Source organism: Rhinolophus sinicus, chromosome 16 (genome assembly GCF_057876585.1).
Source record: "Rhinolophus sinicus isolate RSI-liver-muscle chromosome 16, RSI-T2T, whole genome shotgun sequence".
Taxonomy (NCBI): domain Eukaryota; kingdom Metazoa; phylum Chordata; class Mammalia; order Chiroptera; family Rhinolophidae; genus Rhinolophus; species Rhinolophus sinicus.
In genome coordinates, this window is record NC_142516.1 from 36,500,975 (window position 1) to 36,522,279 (window position 21,305).

Consider the following 21,305-nt stretch of genomic DNA (forward strand, 5'->3'; position numbering starts at 1 on the left):
TTTTCCTTTTGGAGTTTTTTTTTCTTTTTTTTTTTTTTTTTTTTTTTTTTCTCCCAGTTGTATGTAGGCTTGATGAGATAGAAATCCTGGTCCTTAGAGATTCCTTATCAACCAAGAGGATGGGCATTTGACTCAGGCTTGCCCAACCAGACTTGGTCCTGGAAATTTGAATTTTGAGCAGAATGATGCAAGCAATTTACAATGACCATATTTAGTTTTTTCAGCACCATTAGAAGAGACATTCGGGCAGTTTTTGCCCTCAATATTGTAACTGCCTGATTTCTGTTTACAAGTTTGGTTCTCCAGTCTTCCCCTCCATCCCAAGAATTTTTTCATAATTTTTCAAAAATTATTTTTGCTTAATTAGTTGCTGTTATATGTAGTCCTTCAATCAAAGACTCTTATCATGTACAGGCAGCATTGCTAATTTCAAGGAGGACAGTAACAAAAAGTATGGCTGACAGCTGCTGGCTCCATCTCAGCTGCCACTGCTGTCAACCAATATCACTTAGTCCTTTACAGTTATGCCATCTGGGGCATAAATCATTTTCTAGGGGAGTGTCTAGCCCTATCTCAAGACTACAACTGAACATCCAGGGCAACCAGCAACATGCCCTGACTTTCTGGCTTTTCCCTTCACTTTCCAACTTTGATAAAAATGCCACACCTCACAGGTAAGGGATCTGACTTCCCCACCAGCCACCAAAGGGATGATAGTCAACTCTCTGTGGGGTAAACTGTGACCAATGGAGAATAAGAGAAAGGAAACAGACACGTGCCACTCGGCCATTCGTCCTCTCCACTCTGCCCGGCTGCCAGGGACACACTGTGGATGGCCGATGGCAGGTGGTCATTTTCGTTTGGACCCAGCCGCCAAGCTGCTGCGCTCAATGTTGTTAGAGATACAAAAAGAATTACTAAACTAAGGAATTGGCATTAGTGTTCTTGAAATGAGCCACAGGTCATCTGCTTTCCCTAAAATGATTAACAACACGGAGAATCTTGTGGGAGAATTGTTAGCGGTTCCAGACAACTACAAGGTGATTTTTGTGCAAAGAGGTGGGTCAGGCCAGTTCAGTGCTGTCCCCTTAAACCTGATTGGTCTGAAATCAAAAAAGTGTGCCGAGTATGTAATGAGCTAATGTCGCAGAAGAAGCCTAGAAGTTTGGGACCGTGAATATCATTATCCTAAACTTGGGGGGTTCTACAAAAAATAGATCGAAGTTTGTGAACCCTCAACCTGGACGCCTGCTGTGTGTATTATTACTACGCCAGGGAGACTGCGCATGGTGTAGAGTTTGACTTTATCCCTGATGTCAAGGGAGCAGTGCTGTTTTGCAACATGTCCTCAAACTTCCTAAGCCAGGGGATGTTTCCAAGTTTGGTGTGATATTTGCTCTTCTGGTATGTAGAACGTTGGCTCTGTGGGGTAACAGTAGTGATCATGCACGAGGAACCTCTGGGGTTCACCCACCCTTCAGTCCTGGAGTACAAAGGGCAGGCAGGAAACAAGTCCTTGTACAACACACCTCCGTGTTTCAGCATTTATGGCAGGGGCTTGGTCCTGAAGTGGATTAAGAACAGTGGTGGTGCAACAGCCATGGAGAAGCTTAGTTCCGTTGAATCTCAAATGATTTATGATATTACTGATAATTTTCAAGGATTCTATGTACACCCAGTGCACTCAAGAATAGAAGCAAGATGAACATTTCATTCTACATTGGCAACTGCAAAGGAGATGATGCTTAAGAAAAAGATTTTTCCTTTATGAACTCAGTATGATCTTCTTAAAAGGGATGGGTCTTTTCCACGTTAACCACAAGCAGTGGTCAGCACAATACTACCGTGCTGTTGTATTGTCATCTGAACCTTCTTTTTTTTCCAGTATTACAGATACTGTTTTATCTATAAGATGTTTACCTTATAGATAAAACATAAGCATTTAATCCTGGCCTCAGGTTCTGTTCAAGATAAATATTTGTATGTTTATTTTTGTACTTTTTTCTCAAAGCAGATTTTTATGTTTATCATTGTTGTGTATCCCTTGCTTCCCTTTTTTTGCACTACAATCTAAGCGAGTGATCTATTGCCAACTAGCACCAATTCTCCAAATCAGAGTGTTCAAGGGAAACATTCTTGTGTGATCCTCTTTAATAGAAGATACACCAGACAATCTATTTACTTCTGTTCCCCAGAAATAAAATAACTAGAAGCATTGCTGCTTCTCTTCCACATATTTGAATTTCAATTCTGGAAATTTCTTCAGCCTGTCTTTGGGCAGTGCAACAACGCTTTGCCTGATGATCCCTGGACCCATTCCACTGACATCTCAGCTCCAGCTTATAGCAACCTTGAGCTAAAGAAGGTGATTGCCAGATGAATATTTTGCATTATATCTGAAAATGAAGGGTGGGTTCAAAATTGTTCAGAGATCTCATTTGTAAAGCAGTGTGTACACCAAGTTTGGATTGTGGTGAAGAGAATTTATCAGGCAGGAACTAATGATATCCGTAACATCATTTAAATCACTTCTATGACATTTAAGTTTTGTGCATAATCTGGTAAAGGAACATCATTGGAACTCAGCAAATCTCTCAAGTACTGTGCGGCTTGTTCCAGAATTTTGTTATGTTTTTTAGACAGCAAGAAAACAAAGAGATTAATGTTTTATTATAAAAGGATATAACTTAGGAACAGCCAGATGGGAAGAGACATACATATAGGGCAAAGTATGTGGGAAGGAGCATGAAGATTCCATGCTCTCTCAGCATGTCACTCTCCCTGAATATGTGTTAACCAAATTGGAACTTCTGTACTGTTTTTTTCTTTACTAATACTTAGTTCTTCCTCCTAAGTAGGATATATTATTTCACTAGTTAAAAACAAACTATCGTTCATAAAATTCCTATTGGTATTGAACTGTAGTAATAATGTCATATCTAATGGAAACAATATATTTATTTCATTATAACTAAATATTTTAAAACAGAAATTGAAGAGTCAGAGTTTTTACCAGAAAGAGTTCATTCTGTCCCTAAGCCATAGCCTGTAGATGGGTCATTTTACATACAGTAAGAATAGAAAGAGCCTCTGATGGTACTAAGAAAACTAGGATAGTATAATGCCCTAGAAGCCAACAGTGAATTTCAGGGAAGTGGTCAATTTTAAATGCCATATACTGTACTGTGTTTCCCTGAAAATAAGACCTAGCCGGACCATCAGCTCTAATGCGTCTTTTGGAGCAAAAATTAATATAAGATCCGGTCTTATATTTTATTATTATAGTAAAATAAGACCGGTCTTAGATTAATTTTTTGCTCCAAAAGACACATTAGAGCTGATGGTCTGCTAGGTCTTATTTTCGGGGAAACATGATATATATATATATATATATATATATATATATATATATATATATATACACACACACACACACACACACATATACATATATGTATATACATATACACATATATGTATATATGTATATACACACACACACTATATATATATGGAGAAAAGGATCAGAGAAAAATTACACAGTAGTGAAATATGTATCTCTTTTCTGTTAAGCCTTCTTGAAGCTTTAGTCTATTGATCACTGGTAAAGTCGGAGGAAATGAAAATAACTGCGATGCCCTTTTACAAAATCCATTTTACTTCTCTGCTTTTTCTGCATATATAAGAAACTACGCCTCCCCTCTAGCAATGTCTATTGTCCATTCATTGTTCTAGCCAACTTTTGCAACTTTTCCTCAACAATACCTCTTAACCCTCTATTTAAGTATCTGCCATGACCTATCATGACAGGAAAAAGCTGATGTAGCAATGATTGTTACCAATGCTTGACATTTAATTTAGCTATTCAGAATGATGGCTCTCTTGATGACTGGAATACTCTAAATTTGGATACTGTTCAAGAGGGGGAAAAGTGATAGAACAACAATGATCATGACTTCTTCCTTGTTAACCTTTAAAATATAAGCTTAGGGGGCGGCCAGATGGCTCAGTTGGTTAGAGCGTGAGCTCTCAACAAGGTTGCTGGTTCAATTCCCACATGGGATGGTGGGCTGTGACCCCTGCAATTAAGATTGAAAACAACAACTGGACTTGGAGCTGAGCTGCGCCCGCCACAACTAGTTTGAAGGACAACAACTTGGAGCTGTATGGGCCCTGGAAAAACACAATCCCTCAATATTCCCCAATAAAACAAACAAACAAACAAACAAACAAACAAATAAATATATGGGCTTAGGGACTTTTAGAGGTCATCTTGATCTTCTTTTCAAAAGCCTATGCCTTCTGGTAGAGCTTCTGGCAAAAGCTTTCAAAAGACATATAACTCGGTTGGCATATTCTTTTAGCTCTTTGCTTTTACTTTCCTTCTTCTTTCTCTGGACACAATGCCTATAAGGGTAGAGCCACCTTACAACCATAAAGACAAAAGCCACATGTTAGGGATAGTAAGAAAATACCATGTCTGTATTTGTTATCTGTGTAAGATAGGAACCTTCCATAGCAGATAATACAAAAACCCAACTCAAAACTTCTTTAAACTATAAGGAAGTTTATTAACTCACATAACTGGAGATCCAAAAGTAGGACAGAGTTGACATGATCTCACTACCCCAGTTCCATTTCTCTGCTATTCTTTTGACCTCTCCTATGTGCTCACTTCAAACTCAGGTTGCCATCATAAGGACTATAGCACTTTCAAGCCTTGTATCAAAGCTCTCAACGTGTCCAGCTGAATCACTTCTGGGAGCTCCCCTGGCAAAGCTTTTCTGGAAGCATGCTACAAACCTATCCTTGCAACTCACTGAGGTGAATTGGGGAACATGCATGATCCTAATCTAGTCCCTGGCAAGAGGGTGCTATTATCCTTAGATCAGTCCAGACCACCCCTGGAGCTAAAGATACTGAGCTACATCAACTGTGGTTAAGAGGATGGGATTCCTGAAATTAAGGTACTGTTGGAAAGGAAGGAGAGAAAGGATGTTGAGTAGGTAAACAGCTCACTTTTTGTACTCCCAGCATCTTGTAGACATACTTAAAAGAAAAAAGAAAAAAACAAAACATCCACACATGCAAAGTTTATGCTTTATCTCAAGTCCCTTGAGAAAAGGAAGCATGTTTTACTCATTTATATTACTTCTAGTGCCTAACTCAATATTCCGAACATAGTAGAAATTCAAGTTGTTGGGTTTTTTTTCCTGTCAACCAGCGGTAGTGAGAGAAAATGGCCTAAATTACTTAGCTTCCTGGATTCTTTTGTAGATTGCTAGATTTACTTTCTAATCAATTTCTTTGACTCCCAAGACTTAGGGCTGCTGGGGCACAAAGGAAAAATCCCAAATCCACAGATTTACATTTACTCAACAATCGTATCAATATACTACTTTTCCTGGAATAGTAAATAATAGTGAAGTCCGTGAGCTCCTTTTTCTTACCAAAATGAAGACACCAGAGAGATGAAGCTGTTCTGTTTCTCTAGGGGCACAGTTGTCAAAACTTGTTTCAAATCCTTCCCAAATTCCAAGATTCTTTACTGTCAATAACTAGAGATGACTACTGATTTTTAAGAATAGTTGATTTTCAAAGGTGTGAACGTTTTTTATCACCATCCATGGAGATTTAGGTCTCCAAAGGAGAAAAAAAAGTCTATACTAAGTTCTCATCACTAGGAAAACTTGGATCATCACTAAATTGACTCCTACACCTCCCTCCCTTTCCTATTAAAAAGTATTTCATAAAAAGTTTGGGGCTGTAAGGCGAATACTTATTTCCTCTAATGTCTCCTCAGTAGGGCCATTGATAAAGTCACTGCTTGACAACAGTAGTTGGCATTGGTGAGCTTGGCTTGTAGAAAGTGCCCTTGACTTGGGGAATCAGTGAACAAGGGTTCTAATCTCAGCACAGACCATCGCTGTGACCACTGGCTAACCAATGAACCACTCAGCTTCCCTTGCAAAACGGGGATTACAATCGTTGCTTTTGTAGCAGCCAAAATTAAATGAGATTCAGTACTTAAGCACAATTCCAGGTACACAACGTTAATTTAACAATTTAATACACTTGCTTCCTCATCTATTTCTCCCAATGTTCAACTAATCCTAAAAGTTCAGTCGGCTTCCAAAAGGGCCAGGAATTTGGTAAAAGAAGAGGGCTGCTTGGGGATGGGGGTGGGGGGCCGACGACAGGTATCGCAGTCTGGGGGTGGCTGGGTCACCCACCGGGACCGGCGGCCATAATGCTTTTCGCGGCCCAGGGATCCGGGTACGCGGCGTCACGAGGGCGTCTAGCCCAGACTTCGTTCTCCGGGAGAGGAGACACACGGAAGCCGAGAGACAAGGGAGCCGAGTGAGCGCAACAGTACACCGGTTGGAGTCATCACGACTCAGGCCACCGCGGCGCACTGCAGTCCCACTTGCCAGAAGAGAGGGTGGGAACACGGACAAAATGGCGCAACCCCACGGGTCGGGGTGGGCAACTCCCCGCCAGTGCGCGCCTGACCCTCCCAGGCGGTTTCTGGACCAGCGGAACCGGAAAGGGGCCCCGGGGGGGGGGGGGGAGCGCCCGGGAGAAAGTGGGCGTGACCGTTCTCCCGGAAATGCCTGCGGCCTTGGCCCGGCGCGCGGCCCGTGCGCGGTCCCGCGGTCTCCGCTGTTCCTCAACGGTGCGGGGACGTAGGGAGGGGACCCAGATCCGGCTGCGGTCTGTGTTCTCAGTGCTTCTCTGGGAGGGCGGGACCTGATTAGGGCAGCGATCCCAGGGTGGGTAGGGAGGGAGAGTGGCAGAGGGAACCTGACCTTGTCCCGCCGAGAGAGGGAAGAGAGTTTGGCCAGCCCGCCGGCAAAAGCGTTGTTCCCCAGTCCCAAAGAGGAGGGGTGGAATGGACGGGTTTCTGACTCCCAGGGAGTCCGCAAAATTCATTGCGGAAAACAGTCGGGATGTGTTCATTGATGGCGGAGGTGTGCGGAAGGTGGCTGAGCTGCTGCTCCCCAAAGTCTCGGGTCCGGAGCTGAGCCTGGCGAGCTGGAAGACCCTTCACGAGCTGAACCCCAAGGCGGCCGACGAGGCCGCTGTCAACTGGGTGTTCGTGACAGACACGCTCAATTTCTCTTTCTGGTCGGACCATGACGAGCACAAATGTCTGGTAAGGTACAGGGGGAGAACATACAGTGGATTCTGGTCCCTGTGCGCCGCGGTCAACAGAGCCCTTGACGAAGGTTGGTGCCCCTTCTCCCCTTCGAGGCTTCAGGTTCCTGGGAGGGTCCCAAGGAGGGGGTTGGAATATGGCATAATGTGTTAATAAGGCGAACTTGAAAGTTCTTCATCGCCAGTGCCTTAGCTTAAAAGTATGAGAAGAGGCTGGCATTAAATCTTTATTCAGGGGAAAATGAATACTTATCGCAGTTACGTATAAAAGCCAGTTATCTAAAGAACACCACTTTGATGACATCTGAAGAACAAAGGGACAGATATTATAACACATTTTACGCAGTTAAAATACATCTGATGTAATATTACAGTAATTAGAAATGCATGGATAAGTATAGACAAGCAAATAGAAATGAGGGATCTGCTTCTGATTTTTTAATTATTCATCCACTTTTAGTGCGTTCCTGTAACACTCAAGCATCGTATTAACTATGTTGTAAAAACAAGGGTATAATGAATATAAAATTATGACATTGTTCCCCTGCATTTTCTTGTCTCTCTAAGGCATACCAATCACTAGTGCTTCGTACTATGCCACAGTGACCCTGGATCAGGTTCAGCATATACTCCGTTCTGACACCGACGTTCCCATGCCTTTGATAGAAGAGAGGCATCGGATTCTCAATGAAACCGGGAAAATTCTCCTTGAGAAGTTTGAAGGCTCTTTTCTTAATTGTGTTCGAAAAAGTGAAAAAAGTGCACAGAAGCTAATGCATCTGGTAGTAGAAAGCTTTCCCTCTTACAGAGATGTGACTCAGTTTGAGGTGAGTTGCTTCTGTTGGGGATTTTAGAATTCTTAATTATCTTTTCATAGATAACTCTGACTTCTGGAACTCCTTCTGAGAATAAAATCTTAAATTTTAAAGTTTGTTCTTTCTGGACAAGGAATTGTAATAAAATTAAGTAACAAAATCAGTGTACTTCCTTTATTCTCTTGTCCTTTTTTCTTTTCGTTGTCCTTTTAAAATGTTTCAAAACTGAAAAAACCCTGGACCTTTAACATGATGTTGCTACTTAGAGATAAGGAGGTCCTTTTAATACTTCAAAAAATTTACTTATTGGATGAAAATCAGAATGTATACTAAATTCTCTCTAGTAAAAAGTATTTTTTGCAGAGTTCTAATGTACGAAGCTCGGACAATTTTTTGCGGAGTTCTAATTACACGAAGCTCATGTTTAAGTGCACGGTGGAAAGTTCGAGAACTTAACTGTCTGACCTTTGTACTATGTGCTTGCCTTTTTGTGCACAGAATACTATAACAGTATTATTTGCTTATGGTACAAAAATTTTAAAGAGATGTATTTTTAAAATGGTGAACATTTTGTATAGCCTCCCCGTATACGTCTGGATTTTGTTTTTGTAAAATTCTTTTAGGATCTATCATCATTGTATTTTAACGGAGCCTAGAATTGAAAGCAACTTTAGTGGAATCACATAATAGAAATGTATTGAATATGTTAATGAATACTTTTGTTAAGTTGAAATTTTAAAGCTACCTTTTTGTAATCACAATTCAACAACTAAAATTACCAATAATATTGTTTACATCACTCTCTCATTTGATCCACAGAGCTGCTCTGTGGGGCCTAAGGACAAAGAGCATTATTGTCCCCTTTGCAGACCAGGAACCAATCGAAAAAGAAAGTGTAACTAGTTTATCTTAGGTTATTTAGTCAGGAAATTGCTAGCTTTTCAATTATATTATAAAGTGAGAGACAAATTAATTATGTATATTAAGATTCTGTTAATTGCAAGTGACAGACCAAAACTTGAAAAAACTTAATCAAAAAGAATTTTTGGATGGATATTGGGGATAGGAACATCCAGGATCAAAGACTCAGTGTCATCAGAACTTAGTCTCCTTTTTGCTTCTGTTGACTCCATTTTTCTGTTACTGTAGACCAACTTTCTCCATGAAATAGAAAAGGCTCATGAATTTTGCATCTTATTGCTTCAGCACCAGAGAGAGAAAGGAGACACTCTCAGTTCCAATTCTAAAACAAAAATTAAAGCACTTTGTGCAATTAATTTAAAATTAAAACTCCAATTCTAAAACTCCTGAGCAAGGGCTGATTGAACTGTGAAGGATTATGACCATTAATTAGGTGTGGCTTACAGGGGGCTGTGGATGGGGCAAAGGCAGTTCCTAGAAAAGAGGCCCTTGGTCAGCTCACTGTTCTCGCTCTTTTTTTGCTAATGCAGAATTTACTTTGAGATTTATCTTTGTCTTCAAAGTATATCATTTCATCCTTGTTTTTCAAGAAATTATTCCTTGGTCCATCATTCAGGCAATCTAAGTATATTAAACAGTGTATAAAAGAAATCAAACTGCCATTCATATGGCGAAGAATTCCTGCATTCCAGAGCTGACATGTTTGTAGTAGAAGACAGGCTGAGATTAAATTTAACATGACTTCAAGATGGAATGAATTCAGGATACCATGTAGTTTGTTTACTTTCAAATTGTCTTGAGTTTTTGTTTTTGTGGAAGAAAGGAGTGAATATTTTGTAGATTTTTTTGTAGATTATAATAATTGATTTAGTAAGCATTTGCTGAGTTTCTATTTTATTTACAGCACAGTGCTTTCAATTTGCTTTGCTGAAAAGTTAGTTTTTAAAAACTATAAGTATATAGATTAATTTTAAAGCTGATACATTTTAAAATTAAAACTCATTTCCCATGAGTACTCATTTCTAAAATACATTCTTATAGAAAAATGTCCAAAGTATAACAAAACTCACACTTAAGAATTTTAATACTTTCTTAAAGGAGTATTATATTTTTTCATTTATTTTTGTCCATAAGATTATCATTAGCATTATCCAAAAGCATTAGATTTCTGTAATGCCTATGATTCCTAACATAACACTGAGCCTGTATCAGGTGCTCACTTAATGCTTTGATTGGTCAATTTACAGTTATCTTTGCATATTCATTTAAAAGAGGAAAAATTAAAGCGTTTTGTGCAATTAATACCAAATCTGGAGGAATGCTAATGAGCAATTTTGGACTGGTTTGAAATTCAGAAAGTGTTAAAATCAAGTATATCTTTTTATATTTTAAAATTTTCTAATTGCGAAAGTAAAACATAATTACAGAATTTGGAAAATACAGAAAAGCAGTCTATTCTACCAAGAGGTAACCACTGATCACAATTTGGTCATTTTCTGTGTGTGTGTGAATGTGTATACATATGGGCAGGGGAGAATTAGGATCATGCTGTATAAACTGTTTTAAAATAAAACATCTGGGTGTGGCCGGTTAGCTCAGTTGGTTAGAGCGTGCTGCTAATAACACCAGGGTTGCTGGTTTGATCCCTGCATGGGCCACTGTGAGCTGCACTCGCCTTAAAACAACAACAACAAAAAAACATATTATGAACGTCTTTGTATGTTAATAAAATTCTTCCACAGTACATTTATTTTTTCATAGTACCAATTTTAATGGCTTCATAGTATTTCACTTTATGGATGTATAATCCCATAATTATTTGCCCAAACTATTTTACCACAATAATTACATTTATACAGTTCATTTTTTAAATTGGATTTTATGTCTTGTTTTCAGTTTTATGCTATATAATAAGCAATACAGCACAGCAGTTTAACACCCATAATTATTTCCTTAGAATGAATTCCTAGTAGCAGAAATGCTGAGTCAGAGCATGGCCAGGATTTTCTGACATGAAAATGCTAAATGCTCTCTAGAAAGATAATTACAAAGATGATCATCAGCTGCATATGAGAGTGCCCTTTTCCGTACTCCTTCAGCACATGGTAATGGTATTGTTTGCTATATATTTTTAATAGTTAACAAGTTGCACAAAAATAGTCACAATTATTTTTAATGTATAGTTATTTACTGAGATTATCATTCATTTTTAGATTAATGAATTTAGAAAATTTTAATTCAGACAGATTTAGGTTAGTGAATTCCCAGCCTACCTGTGCCCTAGAATCAGTTAGGAAGCTTTAAAATGCAGATGTATTTCCAAAGTGCCACCCTCAAGGATTCTGATCAATAAGAGAAAGGTTATTTTTTAAGCTCTTCAAGTGACTGATTTTAGAGGATGCAGTAACTATATAAAAATCCTAATTAATAAATCACTTAGGCTATGAAAAATATGAGCTTTTTTGATATTTTAATTGATAACATTTTATGTCACTCTTAAGAATTTGTAATTCTTTTTTTTCTTTTACAGGAAAATATTGGTAATTTTATTTAATAAAAATTTATGCTTCACAAAAAACACCATAACAAATTAAAAGACACAAATAATTAGCAATGATTTTTGTAAGACACGTGGTTAAACCAAGGGTTAATTCCTTAAAATATAAAGACTATGATTAAATAAGAATCAAATCACATAGAAAAATGAACAATAAACATGGACAAGAACTGCAGGAAACAAGGAAGTGAACATCTTAGTCTCAAAATCAGTCTTATAAGAAACAGACATGAAAACAAGCTCCAAGCATTTGTAATTCTTGACCGTTCTAATTTGTTCATGATAAGTTTGTTGAAGAAAATCAATTCATGGTCACATTTTTTCATTGACAATTATTTTATAAAGGTACTATTTTGAAAATAGTTCATTCACAAAGCAATATTATGCAACATGTAAGGAATTGTTATTTTGGGATTTGCTGGTATTTTCAGTGATACCAGTCAATATTTTAGATGCAGAATTTGATTACTAAAATCATTTGGTTACTAAAGCCATATCATCTTTTAATAAAAAGTTTTATAGATGATTTGAATTTATTTTTAAATTTGTCACTTGAATCATATATATATATATATATATATATATATATATATATATATATTTCATTTTAAGGGTATTATAATGTTTATATTAGTTGCCTACCATGAGAACAGTGGTCATGATGTGACAATTTGTTTTGTTAGATGCTACTAGCACTGATTTTGTTACATAAGTCTGGTTCCTAGATTTTTCCAGTTTGCTCTATCAATCTTGTTAAAAATAGGAGATCATAGCCTCTATCTATCATAATAAACATTATGATATAATTGTTTTTGATACACAGTTTTATTTTGTAAATTAAATTTTATGTCTTGCTGTTTTGTAAACTAGACTTGAATTAGAAACCTAGTTACCATATATAAGTCCAGTTTATATAGAGGAACAATTGCCAGGTTTTCATATTTTTCATAGGTTTTGGAATATAGGTTATTTCCAAATGATGTAGGGATAATTCTTAATGGTGATTTGTTCCCCCAGCACTCAATTTAATATGTGGACTTTACACCATGTCAAAAAATGAGCATATGTGTTTCTCCTGAAAAACAAGATACTGAATTTCCTAATGTTGGTCTTAGAAAACTTAGTTTACTTAATAAAAGTAGGTCTGGATTGATTGCAATAACCTTGCTTTACAGTTAAGCAACATTAGGTTATTTCTCATTAGGACACAGTATCACTGGAGTTTTTTTTACTAAATAAGGGAATCTATATTGTCATCTCAAGAAATTTTTGTATGGAACCTTTCCTTGAAGAATTTGATTTCATTTTTTATTGAATTATTTATGTTATTTCGTTTTTAAAACATTCTCCAAGGTGGTCAGGATATCTCTTGGGAGCCAGTAATATTATTTCCTTTCACCAGAGAAATTTATAAAAGATGGTTTGGGGTTATGACCATTGGGATTAGGACTAGGAGTAGGTTGTAATTATCTGTGCATGTTTTTCCATAGTTTATGCTGGCCTGCACTTGTAGTTTTATAGAGAATTTTTGAGTTAAATTATAATCCACTATCTTATCTTGGTTAAATTTGTTTCTCCCATGGATAAATATAATTGGTAGTTATATGGGCTTACATACTGGCTTTGACCATTTCCAGAAATGGTAGACTTGACAAATTCTGGCTGTTGATAAATTATGTCTTTTTCTCTGAAATAAATTAATCATATTATCTGAAAGGAAACATAAAAAATTGAATGTTATGATTCTCTTCAGAGGTGAGTTTAGGGATTATTTTCTTCTTCACACTCTTACGTATTTTATGTTGCAATTAGAAAAACATTTAAATTAAATAAACGTTCTAAAGAAATACTATCTAGCCATTAAAAATAATAAATAGGTGGATTATAGTGATACAGACATACGTACATGAAGTAATGCCATTGAAAAAGAACACTAAATAGTACCATGATTACATAAATTGTGTTTTATGTGCCTTGAAAAATATAGGAACTAAATTTGGATTGATAGAGATAATTTAATAGTTATTAGACCCCTTTTTTTCTGTAAATTTCTTTAAATTCTTGCCAACAGACTAATTCTTGACAACAGAGTAAGATTATTCTACCTTTGAAAAATGTTTTCAACGTCATTTTTTTTTAAAGCATTTCATAACGCTTTCAGATACCCAGGTAACCTTTATATTCTCTTATTCATCAGGGGAAAAGAATTTCTTTTTATAAACGGGCCCAAATCCTCGTGGCTGATACATGGAGTGTGTTAGAAGGAAAAGGAGATGGTTGCTTTAATGATATCTCCACTATCACCATGTTTGCTGACTATAGATTACCTCAGGTTCTTGCTCACCTGGGAGCCCTGAAATACTCTGATGAATTACTGGAGAAGCTTCTCAAAGGTTTGTCAGCTTAATTAAGACATTCTTTGTTATACTATGAATTGTTGAGTATCTAGCTTCTTTCACAAAAGGTCTCCTTTCCTTAACAAAAAAACACTTTTTTCTTTTATTTATTTTGTTAAAAGCATTTGTAAAGAAAAATGCAAGGGCAATTAAAATATAGAGAAAATTGCTTTTTGTTGTTTACACTGTAGAATATGGATGTTGTAGGAAATTGTGCTATTTGGACATTATAATTTCAGAGCATCATCATAAAATGAAATCTTAAATTTATGTTACATGAAGATATGCAATACTAAGACAGTGCATCAGGTGTAGCATTTGAAAAGTGTTAATTAAGCTTCACAGCACACTACACTGAAAGAAAAGGTGGACTGAGAAGTAATATATACTGGATTTTGAGTCAGGAGGCTCCAAGATCTGCCACTGGGTTATCTAACATAAGTCACTCACTTTACTAGGCTTATTTATTTACTTACCATTATTGGATTTGATTATTGATTCTCAAGAGTGGGAGCCTTATTATAATATATGAGTACAGATAATTGTGCTGATGTGAAAATTAGCTTTTTGTTTTTTAAATATTTCTTTGTATAAGAAAAATAATTATATTGTATAATATTAATGTTAATTTCTCTTTTTTGGGGTACAGTATTTTCAGCTACTGTTTTCTTTATTTGTAAAAGAAAGTAGATTTTATGATTGAATAATTTTCTTTTGTGAAATAGACTTCAATCACCCAAAATAACAATAACACAATATAAAGGTACCATTGTTCCTGTGGTTGCTTCTACCAGGCTTTTATGCTGCCTTGGGCAATCCATTTTGTCCCTGTTTCCTCATTTGAAAAACAACAAGCAGTTTTATGTCATAATGCTCATGTCCTGGGTCATTAATTGTTGGATACCTTTAAAAGGGACAACTGTTAGCAGTCAGGGTTTCTTTCACATACAGCCACATTCAGCTGATTGTTTTTTTTTTTGGGGGGGCCAGAATATACACTGCTCATTCCTCTCTCCAAACATTCTCTTGCCTGGTTTCCCTCACCCCCTCCTTTTTTTTTTCAGTTCAAATCCTACACATCGATAAAGGCTCAGCTTAAATTCTACCTCTTCCACGTAGTTTTTCCCGATTCTTCATGATTTGTCTGTCTCCTCCTGAATTTTCATAGTTCCCAGTTGTCTCTGCTACTGTGAGCAAAACCCTGGTGAGAAAGGTTCATCCACCACTGTTGTACAGAGTTGTCTGAGTTTTCTTCTGCCATCCATTTCAACTCCAGATACGCTATTCCAGATGTCCAGCTGCAGCTGTTACTGCCTCTATTATGTCCAGTTTCTAAAAGGAGATTCTGCTATCCTTAGCTAGTTTGACATAGGTTGAACAAACTTTTTTTGCCCCTTAGTTATTTAAGAAAGTTGGATTTTTTTTTTCCAAAAAATACTTTTACTAGCAAACTGGAGGATAAACAAACTATAAATGTAAAGGAGTATACACTGATTTTTAAAAAACTATCTTGAGTGAAGTCTAGAACCAGGTGGCTTGACTAGATGAGGTAGAACCTTCCTTAACTGGTCTCCAACGATGTTTCTTCCAAACTTGAAGATGTGCTACACTTCTTTTCCTTTTCTCTTTTCTCTTTTCTGGATATCTTCAGGACAGCCTTTAGAAGGCCTAGCCAGATTTCTGTCCATTTTATCTTTAACCCATCTCTTCACCAAAGACATACTTTTTAAAGCCAATTATAAAGACGGACAATGCAATTTGGCTAGATTTAGATTCATCACCGTGATTCTAGGGTTGACGTTTAGGCCTAATATATTGGCCACGTTACTTTCCCTGACTCTTATCTATGTTTATCAGTTCTCAGATGGTTTTATTCTTTTACTTTTTCAATGGCCATGTCCTATCCTATACTGTGAGTTGCTGTACTAGTTACTTCATTAGTTTCTAGGGCTGACATAAATTACGACAAACTGAATGGCTTAAAACAACAGAAATTGATTCTCTCACAGCTATGGAGGCTAGAAATCTGAAATCCAGGTGTTGGCAGGGCCATGCTCCCTGTGAAGGCTCTTGGAAAGTATCCTTCCTTACCTCTTTCTAGCTTCTGGTGGCTCCCAGCAATCCTTTGCATTCTTTGGCTTGTAGCTGCATCACTCCAGGCATGGCCTTCTTCCCTGTGAGTCTCCTCTCTCCCTTTGTATCCTCTCTTTTTCTTAGGAGGCTACCAGTCATGGCATTTAAGGTCCACAGTACTCCAATATGACCTCATCTTAATTTGATTACATCTGCAAAACCCTATTTACAAATAAGGCCACATTCACAGATACTAGGAGTTAGGGCTTGAATGTATCATATTGGGGGACACAGTTCAACACTAGTTATTTATTGCTGTGTAACGAATTATACTAAAATTTAGTGACTTAAAACAACAAACACATTATCTCATACTTTCTGTGGGTCAGGAATCTGTGTGCTGCTTAACTGAATGCCTCTGGCTCAAGGTGAGAGTCAAGCTGTCAGCTGGGGCAGTGGTTTCTTCACCTAATGGCTCTACTTGGGTGGTGGTGTCTGCCTCCAAGATTATTGTTGTGGTTGATTTGGCAATTCTGCCAAGTTGATAGTCAAGTTTGGAGGAACTGATTAATAAGAGAACTAAGAGGAAGGGATAGATTTGTATGCTAGTATCGGGGGCAAAGTAAGGAAATGGAGGGGCACAGCTAATGTCTGTTCTTCCACCTGCCCCAGTGACCAGTGCCTACGCCCTGGGGAGAGATGGCTGGAGGGGCCATAAGTAACACTACTAAAGATTTCAGGTCAGAGTGGAACCCACTGAGTTTGGGGCTTTTTCTCTATGTCTCAATGGATCACAAGTCCTATCAGGTACTGTGAAGCTCTGTGCAACAGTACAGATTGGTAGCCAGAAGCCAAATATAGCCTGCAGATGAGTTTTGTTTGGCTTGAACAGTGTTCTAAGCAATTTTTAATTAGTTATCAACACTCGAGAATTAGATTTCATGTGAAAATAAATTTTCTGACTCTTGTAAAAGTAGAGAAATATGGGAATGTTGGGCCTACCTTTAGGCGGCACACACTCTAGCTCACCACATTTTGCATCTGGCTACTGCATTCCTTTATCTGCCTGGTTTCACTGCCAAAACATAGCCAGTGCCCATCTTGGAAGTTCAGATAGAAGTACCCTGAAGTTGGGCACTAAATAGACTGTGGGTTCTGTGGGAGCTCTCAGCTCCATATTCAGCCAGAGCTGACTAAAGGATCAGGATTCCAAAGAACGATTCCTTGTTCAAGTTAACAACTTTGATTTCCTAGGTTCTCCTTGATGCTCCTGGCGTGTCCCTAAGTCAATGTTCAGTTCTCAAGTGGGGAAGGAAGGTGCTGTTTATTTGGCCCCCCAGGAGTCCTCCAAATTTTGCAATAATATTGTTTTCCTGGCATTAAACCCAATTTTAAATACTTTCTTTTCAATAATTGGCCATGCTTTCATATTTTTAAATGTATGGTTACCCCATATTCATTTAGCAAGTATTTACTGGGAAACTAGTATGTGCAAGGTGCTGTACCACGTCCTAGAAATTTTGAGACAAACAGGCCAGACATAGTCCCTGTTTTTGTGGAACTTAATTTGCAATTTTGAATTAATGCCTAAGTTTAGAAATGGTTTAAATTACAAAAAAATAAAGTCTGAGGTTTACAGTTTTAAAATGGGTATTATTTAAATACTGTGTTTTGTTTTATAGTAAAGTTCTGACTTGATTTTATGTCATTGACTATTAGTGCTTCTTGCTCTGTTTTTTTCCCCCTTGCAGGAAAAATGCTTTCATATGGGAATAGGCAAGAGGTGGAAATCAGAGGGTGCTCACTTTGGTGTATTGAGCTGATCCGAGATTGTCTTCTGGAGCTTATTGAAAAAAAGGGTGAAAAAAGTAGTGGAGAGATCAATTCCATTCTTCTGGATTATTACTTATGGGATTATGCCCGTGATCACAGGGAAGATATGAAAGAAATTCCATTTCATCGAACACGTTGCATATATTATTGACCCAAAGTGTAAACTGATCCAAAGAAAACTTCCTTTTTATATCACACAATCATTTGTACAATTTCACTTTGATATTATGAGAAAGTTAATATCACTGATTACCCAGTCTCACTTAGAACATTGTTCCTGACATATTACTCTGTATTCTCAGCTTTATCCTTTTTTACTCACTTGGTTTGACTGTATTTTCCTTTTTTGTTGACACACGACAGGAACAATGAAGGAATTTTAATGCTTTCTTTAAATTTCAGATTTCTTATAATTAATCATGCCTTATGTGATTATCTTAAGTGATAATATTTTATCTATTCCATTGGTATCTTTTCTCAAGGTATAGTAATTTTCTATATACCTTAATCATTTGCTGGGGGGAGGGTAGGGTCTTTGCTCTATAAATGCTGCTCTTATAAAAAATCAATCTTGACAGCTTATTTTACACTTTTTATTGGTAATGACAGTGGGTTTTTGTACGATTTTCAATTTAGTATATCTGTCTGTATGGTATTTTCAGAGTAACTACATTGGAATTGAATAAATATTTTAAAAACTTCTTAAACCTGGAATGGATTATTTCACTAAAATAGAATTTACCACATGTAATTTTAAAGGTTTACAATGAATTTGATTATTTATGTTGCTGAACTCTCATTACCTACCATGCACTTATTTCCCACCTTCACCCCCACCTTCCTTCTAACATAATCTTGATTTTTGTTAGTTATCTACCTTGTCAGCTCACTGTGACTGTGTGAATCAGAAAAAGGTGTCCTTTCCCCAAGCACTTTACTGCCACCTGCTGGAAATTTGTCATAATAATCTTACAAAGACAAGGAATGTGAATAGGCCCCCCTGGAGTTATGCATTGCACCACCAATCTTGTTAGGCACCTGCTGACCTCCTCTGCAAACCTATGGCGTCCTGAGACCTGTTGCTAAGGCTTCCTGGGAATTGTCAAACCTAAATTGTTACTATTAGTCATTGAGGATTTGTCAGCAGGCCAGTCTGACTTAACCAATTTACTATCAAGTGCAACTTTTTTTTGAATTCTAAAAATGCAACATAATTAACAAATTCACGTCTGTGGATTTTTAAAATTCAAAACACTTCAGTTTAATAACTAGGCAGTGTTCTCCCCCTTGACTTCTAAGTTTCATGAGAGAAGGAATGCTTTTTGAAGATGTTTCGAACAAAAATGGGAGGCATTGAGGCTTTTAAAAATAAATTGGAAAAGGTAAACATAGAATTCCCATATGACCCAGCTATACCCAAAAGAACTGAAAACACATTAAATAAATACTTGTACATGAATGTTCATAACAGCATTATTCATATTACCCACAGCGTGGAAACAACCCACATGTGAATCAACTGATGAATGTATAAATAAAATACGGAAATGTCCATACAAGCAACAGAATATCTATCATTCAGCCATCAAATAGTGTAGAAAGTACTGATACATGCTACAAGATGGGTGAACCTGGAAAACATTTTTTAGCAAAAGCAGCTGGTTAAAAGGCCAAAAATTATGATTCCATGCACACGAAAATGCCAAGAACAAGTACATCCATAGAGACAGAAAGCAGATTATCGGTTGCCAGGGGCTGAGGGATAGGGGAATGGGACTGACTGCTAACTAGTACGAGGATTTCCTTTTGGGGTGATGAAAATGTTTTGAATCAGAGGTGATGGTTGCACAATATTATGAATAGCTAAAATACCACTGAATTGTACACCTTAAAAAGGTTCATTTTACATTATGTGAACTTTACTTCAATAAACATAAACTGAATTGGTAGCTAAAATATTGAAACGCAGTGTGAATCTTTCTCACATTCATCTACAAACCCGTACAGAGTTGCTTTGGCTCAGCACTCCGAGACGAGTCTTCGGGTGTTGGCTTTTCAGGGACGCTGGGAGGCGGGCTCCCAGTGCGGGCGGGGTGGGGCGGGGCCCGATGTGGCGAGGCGGGGCCGGGGGCGGGGGCCGGGCGCGGCGGGACAGCGGGCTGGCCCGGAGGGGGCGCGCTAGCGTCGGGCTTCGCTGGTTGCCGGGAGAACCCGTGACAACAAAAGGCGCAGACGGCGGCGGCTGCGGCAGCGCGGCGGAGTTTAGCCGAGGTCTGGGCTGCGCTAGCCGCCGGAGATCCGGGCTTTCTCTAGCGGGTCAGTACTCGGCTGGCGGGCCCGGCCAGGCTGGTGGGGCCAGGTGCAGTGCGGCGCCCTCCGCCCTGTCGCCCGCTGCACCCTGGACCCGCCGTTGGGAGGTAGGGGCCCGGGCGGGAAAGGGGGGGCGGTTGGGGCGCGGGCGAGGTCAACAAGGGCGCCCGAGGGGTGCTGGGACCCCCTCCGAACGGCCGGTGGAAGTTGGGTCCGCCTTCAGGGGGAATAGGGACGCGTGGGAACGCGGACCGAGCCCCACTGAGTCAGATCCCGTGTCTTTCTCGTGTTCGTACTTCCAACTGCAGGATCTGGAGTGGAATGGGAAGGCCCACCCTCTTTGGGGGTTTCGTTTTGTCCTGGGCCGCCTTTTTTCCATTGCGGATGTTGAAACTTTGGTGCCTTCTAAGCGATGTAGAAGTCCAGTAGCTCCCTCCCTCTGTGGCCGTTGATAATTGATGAAGAACGCCCAAATTCTTTCTTTAAAACACCTTTCAAATAACACCGACCCCTTCACGTTTTAAAATCTTTGATATTGTCCCCTCTTTACTTCCTGTCTTCTCCATCTAGTTCTCATGTATTTGGGGCCATTTCTGAGACCCTTATGCGATTCACTATCCATTTGCTGGGAAATTTCTTATGAAAATATTAACAAGCCACAATTTTTAGACAGTCACTACTTCTGAAAAACCAAGGGCACAGGATGGCAGCGGTATTTGAAAACATTTATTTCTGATTAATGAATGACATGGTAACAGTGATTAAATATTTCTCGTCTTTACTCAGATTTCAAAACTCCATTGAGTATGCCTAAATATTACCAGCCAGTCAGATTTCACCTTTCTTTACATTTAATGGTGGCACAATACATATGCTTCTGATGACTGCAATTGGTCAGTCATCAATTGCAGATGTAACTGCTGTGGATTTTTTAAAAAACATTTTTTGCAAGCCATATGTTTATGGGCCTTTATCATTTTTTAATGATTAGAATAGGTGAATTTTGATTGCCTTTGTAGCCAAATTGTTTATAGATAGTCCTATTATAAAAACTGAGAAAATGAAAATATCTACATTACATTTAGCACCTTTGATTAGCAATTTCTTTGGAAGTAGTTAGGCTTGGCTTAACATAGGCCATGACTTGTTTTAATGTGATGGCATAAAAAACATCTGTAAGATAAAAACTTCAAATGTAAATGTTCAGAGACGTTAGGAAGAACCAACTCACACAGCATCCCT

At 38.2% G+C, this 21,305-nt stretch overlaps 2 protein-coding genes and 1 pseudogene across 3 annotated transcripts in view; all 3 read left to right on the forward strand.

Moving 5' to 3' along the window:
* The first annotated feature begins 746 nt into the window (after positions 1-746).
* On the forward strand, positions 747-6,690 carry LOC109457300 (phosphoserine aminotransferase pseudogene; annotated as a pseudogene).
* QNG1 (Q-nucleotide N-glycosylase 1) lies at positions 6,619-18,460 on the forward strand. 2 transcript variants are annotated; one of them, XM_019750129.3, is made up of 4 exons: positions 6,619-7,229; positions 7,726-7,985; positions 13,649-13,844; positions 17,672-18,460. In XM_019750129.3, the coding sequence occupies exons 1-4, from the start codon at positions 6,893-6,895 to the stop codon at positions 17,902-17,904; spliced, it is 1,026 nt and encodes a 341-aa protein (XP_019605688.2). In that variant the 5' UTR covers positions 6,619-6,892; the 3' UTR covers positions 17,905-18,460. The 2 variants fall into 2 exon arrangements, with proteins under 2 accessions (XP_019605688.2, XP_019605689.1); XM_019750130.3 differs by having other exon boundaries at positions 7,008-7,156.
* Positions 18,461-19,920: 1,460 nt separating this feature from the next.
* Positions 19,921-21,305, forward strand: part of KIF27 (kinesin family member 27) — a 76,018-nt gene continuing 74,633 nt past the window's right edge. Inside the window, exon 1 of the mRNA XM_019750122.3 lies at positions 19,921-20,069. The gene's annotated coding sequence lies outside the window, so the exon portion shown is untranslated. The remainder of the gene's footprint in view (positions 20,070-21,305) is intronic.

Coding starts and splice junctions, on each gene's coding strand:
- QNG1 (XM_019750129.3), top strand. CDS start 6,893: ATGGACGGGTTTCTGACTCCCAGGGAGTCCGCAAAATTCATTGCGGAA. Junction 7,986..13,648: donor GAGATGTGACTCAGTTTGAG/GTGAGTTGCTTC, acceptor CTTATTCATCAG/GGGAAAAGAATTTCTTTTTA. Junction 13,845..17,671: donor ACTGGAGAAGCTTCTCAAAG/GTTTGTCAGCTT, acceptor TCCCCCTTGCAG/GAAAAATGCTTTCATATGGG.